Source organism: Arachis duranensis, chromosome 6 (assembly GCF_000817695.3).
Source record: "Arachis duranensis cultivar V14167 chromosome 6, aradu.V14167.gnm2.J7QH, whole genome shotgun sequence".
Taxonomy (NCBI): Eukaryota; Viridiplantae; Streptophyta; class Magnoliopsida; order Fabales; family Fabaceae; genus Arachis; species Arachis duranensis.
The window spans coordinates 29,725,339-29,735,465 of NC_029777.3; the positions used below are offsets into that span (position 1 = coordinate 29,725,339).

Below are 10,127 nucleotides of genomic sequence, written 5' to 3' on the forward strand. Positions count from 1 at the left end.
TACAAATACATACATAAAAATATAATGAATAAATTTATTATTTTTTTATCCAAAAAATACAAAAAATTATGGTACAATATTATTATGCAATTAATAATAATAATAATAATAATAATAATTTTTTTTATATTTTTTGGACGAAGGACTGTTATATCTAATGGAATAAACATTGGGGATTGATCTGTGTATTAATTTTCTTTGGGGACTAAAATGTCTATTTTTAAAATCCTTAGGAACTGATCTAGGTAATTACTCTGCCGGAAAATAAATTGGGGACTGATTTGTCTGCCGGAGTAAAACCTTGGGGATTGATTTAGGTATTAATCTTTCTTGGAGACTAAAATGCCGTTTTTAGAATCCTTAGGGACTGATTTGGGTAATTACTCACATAATTAAATCTAAGCATAGCACACAGACACCATTTATTAGCAAGTGCTTCATGTTGAGCAGATGTGTGTAATACATTATCAAAATACCAACATGACTGGAATATATAAAGCTGAAATTCAACAATGTCATTATTGCAAGATAGAAGATAGCAACACATGGAAAATACCATCATACAGCACATTGATAAGTTTTCACATCTACAAGGAATTCAGAACATGCATAACCAGGTTGCCATCAAGTAAAGATTTATATTTTTTGTTTTGGAAAAGAAGAAGATGCCCAACAAGTGAAATAAGATACACATATCAAAAACCACAGAATGAAAACAGCATTTAAGATAAAGATGCATGCTCCTAAGTTCCCTAAAGTCTCTGTTGATCAACTTGTTCTATTATACTCATGAACTTAAGGTGTAGCAGAGATGACGTACGAACAAGAGCAGGAAAGGAATATTTCAATCTAGAAACCAATGGGAGAATATGATAATTCTTAAGGAGAAACAGAGTTGGGTCACAAACTCACATGAGTTCACTACCATGCAAGCACTGCAAACATACAAGTTCTCCAACAGCTTTTTTATCTTTTACATGAACACCAGTTTGTGTATTATCTTTACATTGTTCAGAGCCGCCACACCTTGAAGTGGAATGCCCTACGTCCTAAAAGATGAATAAGTTCAAATCAATATATCCACTTACAAATAATGTCGACACAGACTACTATGCTATACTTGATTCCAAAACAGAGACGAAGATCCAAACTCTTACTATATCAGGCTAATATTTTAAATATAGATATAACCAAAAATTAAAAAATAAAAATTATGGCAAATTATGATACTAAGGAGCTTCAGAATTAATATATCTTCAGTGTTTCAGAATGTAAACTAAAATCACAAAACCTACAGCTTTTGTAGCAATCATGTTGTGCATAACAGGTCCGTTCTCCAAAGTATTATTAGTTTCAGAAGACAGATCACGAACCACCTGAATTAAAAGAGGGGAAGAGCTGTAGTAGAAAGCATAACCTTGAAAATAAAGCCAAATATCAAATCATGTTCATCTGACCTCATTTCTTAAGAGATAAAATACAATCCATTTGAATAGTTAAAAGTTAATATCATAAGAACTCACTGAAAATCATTTGCTCATTGTGATAACTGATAAGGTCATGAGGCCCAAAAATCATACACAAATCATCAATTCTGTTCTCTTCTGATAAAAACAATTCAGCTATACAGCTAAAATAGTAACCACCGGGGACTTGTGGCCCAAAAATCCTACACAAATTTCAACCACCTGGCCTGAAAATATCATGGACAGAAAAGGGTGGAAAAAGAAAAGAGTGGCAGCTATATAAAAATCTTACGCATCTGCATCTCCGCTACCTCTTCATTCGTATGATTTGCAACCAAACAGAACAATATATATAAGAAGAATCCTATTGGTTGTAAATTGCTGCCATCATGGAAACATTGGAAGTTTCACCAACTGGATCAAACCTAATAGTAATAAATATTTTTGTAATTCCTTTAATCACAATCCAGCTATTATGGGCATCGCTTTTTGCACTTTGCTTAATTGCAACAAAGCCATATTGTCCCTTTTTTTAAAATAAATTTCCTTATTCCCAGTGCAGCAATAATAAGCTGATCTTTTTGTGATTTCTATAATCACATCATAGCCATACCTCACATTACATGATTTTGACATGTGAAGAAAGCATATGAGAAGCTAGAGGGAAGAAGATCATATGGATAGTAGTCTAATAACTAGACGTATAGACCAATATATGAAGGGGGGAAGATGGATGCAGATATCAAAAGAAATTTAAATGTAAATGGTTTGAACAAAAACATGATTCCTAACACAACACTATGACTTCTTCTGCTTCATGCAGCTAGCCCTTATGTTTGATTGATAGAAGCTAACAGAGTGGAGTGGAATGTAGATCAAGGGAATGCAATCAAGCCAAAAGCAATGAAGTTATTTTTCCACTCCATTGTTTGGATAAAATTATGATTTCATCCCAAATCCTCAAAATTGAAAGGTGCAAAAGTTGAAGGTTTTGATGGATTTTGATGAGGAACTATTCCATTACATCATAATGTTTCCAATCCCAACAATAGAAGCTCATTAGATTCCCAGAGGTTGCATTCTACTCCATCCTAGTAATGGTTTAGTTCTTGTTGCCTAACTCACATGCATACAAAAGCAATTTTGAAATCAACAGTGTGTCAACCTATGCAGTAGTTGATAACAAGTCTTAAGGCAGAGAAAAACAGAGATTCTACCTATTAAAATGGAGCGAGTTTATGTCTGACTGTTTGTGGAAGTTAAATAAATAAACATTCTCCTATTTCTTATTTGACCATGATTCCTGAGAAACCAAACAGAAAAGTAAACAACTTCAAAAACTATTTCCCTCAAGTGGCATTTGAGCTGCAGAACAGATCAAATACGCAGCCTGTGAAAACATTCTGCAAACCACACACGCCTCATCGAGGTTGTTTGCAAATTCTTTATTTGTGTGTTAGAATTTTGGAGGAAAACAACAAAAGGAAGAGGTAGAAGGAAAAATTATTTAAATTCCTTTTCTTCCTTTTTCCAAAATAAAAAATGCATGTGGGTTAGGGTTTTGGAAGAGAAAAGTGGAAAAACAAAGAAAAAAGAAAGTTAAATACACTTTTCCTTTTCACTCCTTCCTTTCACCGAAATAAAAACTACCAGCACAGTTAGGATCGTTTGCAAATTAGAATTTTGAAGGAAAGAGATAAAATAAAATTAAATAATTGTTTAAAATAATAGAATTCAAAGTCTTTCTCTTCCCTTCCTTTCCCAAAATCACAACTCCCAACTAACCCTAACAAGGGAGGATAAAAGCTCAAACCCTTTATAACTTAATTGCTAAGACTTGGGATGGATCACTTAGTTGTAGGAGTACCAAGGCACTAGCTCTTCATAGCAAGGCTACACCCTTGTCAAAAAATAAAAAAGTAAAAAATAAAAGCAAAAAACAAAAAACCCTAACTTCCCTCTTAAGGCTTAGAAACATTATAGAAGAAAATTAACAAAAAAAAAGTGAAATATGAAATGTTGAAGAACAACACAAGGAGGGTAGATAACAAAGTTAAGGTGTAAAAAAGAAAGAAAGAAAGAAAGAAAGAAGAAAAAAGGATGCAGTTACCTTGTCCTTGTGGTACTGAGGGGCACCATGACTCATGACGTATGAAGCAGAAAGAAATGGAAAAGCTTGTTTTCAAGACGGTAGAAATTGTTGCAATAATGGTAGTCAGGTAGTGAACTTCAGCTGACTGACAGCAGCATTCCCCTGCAGCTGCATGTCAAAGAATTTCAAACGGTGCAATTACTAATATGCAGAGTTTGAGCACCCACCACTAACCACTGAAGACGGTTGTCAGCTTCCTATTCTCTCTGAAGTCTTAACACAAATAACACTAGAGGAGAACCGCTAGTCGGCAAATTAATGATGGCATACAGTATAGTAAGAGTGAATTATCAATCCGCCCCATTCCACTTAGTAAGCGATCTTAAACTCCTCTCTCGTCTTATTTAATAGCGGATTAGTGGGTTAGTTAGTCGGTCAGCGGATTAAGTCTGTCAAATTTTTTTTATAAATTATAATAATTATAATAATAAATCAAATTTTTTAAAATAAATAATAAAATTAATATTATCTAAAATAAAATAAATATTATCCAAAAACATATAATTAAACATCTTTAAGTTTATAATCAATCAAATATAAAACATACTCTAAAATATAACTTAAAATATCTTTTAATTATCATCTTTATCCTCTTGTACATTAACAATATCATTAGAACAAAAAAAATGCCTAATTCGCTATGAAGTCCGTCTCGCCCTACCGAAGCTCTCCAAGACCCATGGATTAGGCCGTGCGAGTTAGGCGGGCTTTTTAAGTTTGACGGTTGCAAATTTTCAACCTAGCACATTATTTTTGGTGGTTTACGCGAACCGACATGGCAGGTTTCGGCACGTTTGTCACTTCTAAACCTGACCCTTATCCATTTCTCAAAATGACAACGCGACCTCTCAAGATAAAAACGATCCACTTCGATTTATATCCTCTACTTCCGTGACACAAGGCAGTCCATGTGGGTGTTTCTAAATTCAAATTATTTAGGAATTTATTTATCCTTATTCTTCAAACAATATCGTTTTTAAATTATTTTTTTATTCATTATATTAATATTTTTTTAATAAATTATTGAATATATTGTATAATTAGAGGTGTTCATGGATCGGATCTGATCCGTATATCCGCGGTGTTTATCCAAATCCGATACGAAAATTGCAGATATGGATCTGATCCACAAGACTATCCGAACCGAACACTAATAGGATCGGATTGTAGATCATGTGTAGGTATTTGCATATCCACGTATCCGCAAAAATAAAAAAATAAAGAAGTAAATATTCTTTGTATGTTTTATTTCAACCAATAAGTATCATATATGTTGTATTATTTTAATTTATTATTTAAGAAAAATATGTTTAATCTTATTTTAAGAGCAAACATATTTAAAAGAATAGAAAAAAAAGTATTGATATTTTTAATAAAAATAAGTTTTTAAAAATATTTTTGTGTTTTGTGGATATATTTGATATCCGATTCGATCCGCAAATGTGTAGATCGGATCGAATCGGATAGGATCGAAACTTAAAAACTGCGGATATTAGATCCAATTCGATGATTTTAGTGCAGATCAGATCAAAATTTTGGTCATATCCGATCTGATCTGCGTTCATCCCTAAGTATAATAAGTACAAACTAATTAATAAATTATTCAAATTTAAAAATATCATATATTATGAAACTAAATAAATAATTTTCAAAGATAATTTTTAAATATATAAATAATAAACATTAAAATACAATTAATACATTAATAATAATAGCCTATGATTACTATTAATATTATCATCTAGATAATTTTCACAAAAAGTGGAAACTAATGAACACATTATTTGATATATAGTAAAAAAATTTTGAGTAGTAACAAATTTTATTTTTTATCTCTTTAAACTAAATTAACAATTTTATTTGATATCTTTGCACTAAAATAAAACATATATATATGAAAGAAACTATAAAACTACAAGTAACTCAAAATTTAGAACTAGAAATCACTCCATATAAAAAATAGTGAAATAGGAAAGTATAGATAAAAGAGATATTAAAAAAGTACATGAATAGTTTAACAATACTAATACGGTCCTATATATTATAAAAAAATCAATTAGAAAGAATTGAATATAAACATGAATAAATTAAACCCATAGAAAAGCATATATATAAGTTTCAAAGTCCTGAAGTGATTTAACTAAGAACAGACGTAGAAGCTGACATTGATGAGCTAAAGAAAAAACTTAAGTCTATAAGTCAAGAAAAAATGACGTGCTTATATACTCTAAAGGAATTAACCAACATATTCATCACTTAAAAAAGTTCATCAATATTATAAAAAAAGGGTCTTGTCTTAAAATGAAAATATTTATAACAAGAATAAGATTTTTGGGTATGAAATTTTTCAAAAAAACAATTACTCCAATTAAAAAATCAGTTGAATTTGCAGAAAAATTTTTAGATGAGAATATTGACAAAAAAATAACTACAGAGATTTCTATGATGCCTTAATTATGTAGTAGAATTTTTATCAGGAATAAGAACTTTATATGAATTTCTATATAAAAGATTAAGAAAACAACCTTCTTTTTGGATAAAAAACATGTACAAGATAGTTCGAAAAATTAAAACTATAGTTAAAGAGATCCCTTGTCTAAGTATACCAAATCCTATGGTAAGTCTAATTGTTGAGACGGATATGCCTTAAAAATAAGGAATGGAGAAATACTCAAACAAGTCCTTCCTAACTCATCAAAAGAACAAATAGTTAAATCTTATTCTGGAATATGAAATTTGGGCCAGAAAAATTATGTCACTATTAAAAAAGAAATACTAGCTATTGTCTTATATGTTTCACAATTTTAAAAAGGCCTGTTTAATAAGAGCTTCTTAATAAGGATTGATTGTAAAGCTGCTTTGAGCATACTAAAAAATGATGTTAAAAATCTAGTTTCTAACATATGTATTTCATTATCTTTTTGTTCTCAAAACGCTTGTCTTTTATAAACTTTGTTTTTACTTATAAGGGGCTACGAACCAATTTCTTTTTCTCTAATTTTATTACTTGTAGTTCTGATTATGAACTTGAAGTTCATTATCATTGTTCCTTACTATTATTGAACTATTCTTCCCTTTGTTTAGTTTAGTTAAAGTTTTGGGTTAAGTATGATTTTGATTCCTAAGGTATAGGCTAAAATTTTTTTCGTCCCCAATATTTTTTTGCATATAAAATGGTCCCTAAAGTTTAACATGGTTTTAAAATCGTTTCTAAAGTTTAACTTGATTTTAAATTTTTTACAGCGAAAGCAGAGGCAGAGGTGCAGAAATGCTCTCCTCTTCTTATTTTTCTTTTCTCCCCAAAATTCGTTTTCTTCCCTTCTCCCTTCTTCTTCTTCCTTTCTCCATTCGCAGGTGCAGAAATGCTCTCCTCTTCTTATTTTTCTTTTTTCTGTTTATTTTATAATTTTTTTATTATGAGTAATTTGGTCCAAAATTTTAAGATTTAAGTAAAAAGGATGATTTTAAAACTTAGTTTTAAATTTTAAAGACGATTTTGTATGCAAAAAAGATTGGGAACGGAAAAAGGTTTTGGCCTATATCTTAAGTACCAAAATCATACTTAATGCTAAAAATTTTAAAATATGAGCCATTATATCTTTTCAAAAATCTATGCTACAGGACCATCCTAACTGACCAATGGATTTACTACCTTCAAGGAGGTCTTACCACCAAGCTTGCTCACTAAGCTAACCAACGTATAAATAGCTTTCAGTGCTGCAATTATCTTTGAAAGATTATGAGATAGAGTTTAAAATATTTTTAGTTGCTCCAACAAATTTTAGAATAATAGCATATGAGTAAGGATATTGAGAAACTGTAAAACATAATATTAAGTGCAAGTTCTTGATTAAGAAAATTTCTCAATTTGAGGTACCTTCTCCGTAAAAAGATTGAGCTTTAGATTGTAGATTGTTCCATTTAGATTCTGGACTTTATATTTTCGTGAGATGGAACGATAAAAATAGAGTTTTTGGGTTAAACTGCACCCTCTATTATTAGGATCAGCTACCTAGTGGACGACCAACTTTTCTTTTCTTCTCCTAGCAATATCTTAAATGATGGCTTCCTTAGAGGACACAAGTACCGGACTAGGAGAAGATACAAATATTGCAACGAAAGCTTAAATGTGTATTATGTATGTAAATGTGGATGCCTTACAACTTTCTCCCCTGTTTTATAGTGGGATATTCCCCTTATTCTTATATAATGTTATCCATAGTTTTACAAATCTGTTTGCTCCTTCTATGGATGATTCTATCTTGGATTTGATGTACTCTATCATAGTTTTTGTGAATCTAGTAGTTGATTTTATTACTCTCTTGGTATTCCATTGTGAGCTTTTGTTGTTTTTTGCATGTGATGCTTTTATTGCTTTCTAAGTTGTTTTGACACCTCTTTTTTTTTGTCAGACGGGTGTCTAATTTTTTTTATTCGGGGACTCTTTTTTTTAATATCCAAATGGATCTTGGGTGTCTAGTGTGCATAGTCCTGGGCTGAACTGAACTTCTTTGTCTTTATCTGTTGGGACTGCTTTTATTATTTTTAGAGATTTATAAATTTCTTCTTCTAAGGTGGCCACTACAAAGGCAGCCATCATCTGTTTTTAATGGGCTAAGAAACGAGTCTCTTTTTCATATGATATTTTCTCAAAACCCGAACTATGGCTTGGGGTTCTAATCTTTTTTGAGATATAGTCATCTAGTTTTCAATGACCTTTTTACTGATTAGGTTAAGGTCGAATTTATTCAACCATTTTACTTTTATATTTTTGATTAAATATTGTACACTTGGAGTGTCTTCGTATCCTGTGGAATCATATTTTTAGGCCATAATCCAACATATTCCCATAGTGGGAATGAAGGAAATTAGCTTATATCCATCTAAAAATGAGATTTTAGATTTAAAATATTCATAAGCCATGCTAACCTCTCTTGAGAAAATGGCTTCTATCGGTCTAAACTCTTGGAACCATACTTGAAACCACTTAGGAAACTGTAAAAAAAAAATTTTGCAGAACCATATGAACAAAAAATGTGAATTTGGAGAAAGATACAAAGTGTCCTACCAAGCATCTATGTAATCATAATAGGAGTAATTTTAGGGGGCTCAAATTTTCTAGTAAAACTTTTACAATGAAAGGGAGGTCTTTCCCATTCTGACAGGGTTATTACTTTGAAGATCTTAATTTCAGAGTATATTATGTCTTTTGTGGTTGGATCTTTATTGTGGGTTAATTCAATAGATCCTGTATCAACTAAAATAAACTCATAAAAGATTTGGATTTTTTGGATACTTATTGATAGGTAATGGAAAGTATTTGGAAAAATTGTTTTATAAAGAGTTCTTCGGTCCATCTTGAACCATTTTTTCTCTAAGGCCGTTATTTTCATAGGTACAGGTTTTTCATGGTAAGCATGTTCCTTCGATATAGTTTAATTTTAAATAGATAAGATGGTTGTAATAATGTATATCTGTTAACCGTAGGAACTTCATACAAGCTTTTAGTTGATGTAGATGATTTTTTGTTCTTAACAACATGTGATATTGTCAAAGGTTTAATGGCTAATTGTTTAGCTTGTAATGAAGTTACTGGTTGATCAAGTGATTGACTATAATCTTCATTACTTTCTTGCTTCTTGTTTATTTTTACCTTGCAAAAATTCTATTGTTAAGAAATCAGGTAATGTATTCGATTCACATTTAATGTGTTCAATAACAAAATCAAAGCAAGATAATATGGCCTACCATCTAGCAAATATTTGTCTAAAAACTAGATTTTTGATATCATTTTTTAGTATGCTCGGAGTAGCTTTACAATCAGACCTGATTAAGAAGTTCTTATTAAATAGGTCTTTTTGAAATCGTAAAACACATAAGATAATAGCTAGTATTTCTTTTTTTTAATAGTGGCATAATTTTTCTGGGCCTAATTTCATATCCCAAAATGATATTTAACTATTTGTTCTTTTGTTGAGTTTGGAAGAACTTATTTGAATATTTCTCCGTACCCTATTTCTGAGGCATCCGTCTCGACAATTAAACTTGTTTTAGGGTCTGGTATACTTAAACAAGGGATCTCTTTAACTATAATTTTAAAATTTCGAATTATCTCGAATATGTCTTTCTGTCTAAGGAGGAGGTTGTTTCCTTAATCTTTTATATGGAGGTTCACATAAAGTTCTTATTCTTGGTAAAAATTCTGCTACATAATTAAGACATCCTAGGAATCTCTATAGTTGTTTTTTTGTCAATAATCTCATTTGAAAATTTTTCTGCGAATTCAATAGATCTTTTAATTAGAGTAATTGTTACTTGAAAATTCCATACCCCAAAAATCTTACTCTTGTCATAAATATTTTCATTTTCTTTTAAGAGAAGACAATACCGTGTTCTTTTATAATATTGATGAACTTTTCTAGGTGTTGAATATATTGTTTAATTCCTTTAGAATATACAAGTATGTCATCTAAGTAAACTATAGTAACATCTACATATGAATAAAAATA

General features: G+C 30.6%; 1 protein-coding gene across 1 annotated transcript in view; it reads right to left on the minus strand.

Annotated features, from left to right (window-relative positions):
• Positions 1-3,936, minus strand: part of LOC107493709 (uncharacterized) — a 20,001-nt gene extending 16,065 nt beyond the window's left edge. The window contains exons 1-3 of the mRNA XM_021124672.2: positions 3,577-3,936; positions 1,296-1,376; positions 913-1,049 (exon numbers count right to left, since the gene is read on the minus strand). Coding sequence (XP_020980331.1) covers positions 913-1,049; positions 1,296-1,376; positions 3,577-3,612 — 254 coding nt within the window. The 5' untranslated portion in view covers positions 3,613-3,936. The remainder of the gene's footprint in view (positions 1-912; positions 1,050-1,295; positions 1,377-3,576) is intronic.
• Between the last annotated feature and the right edge of the window lie 6,191 nt (positions 3,937-10,127).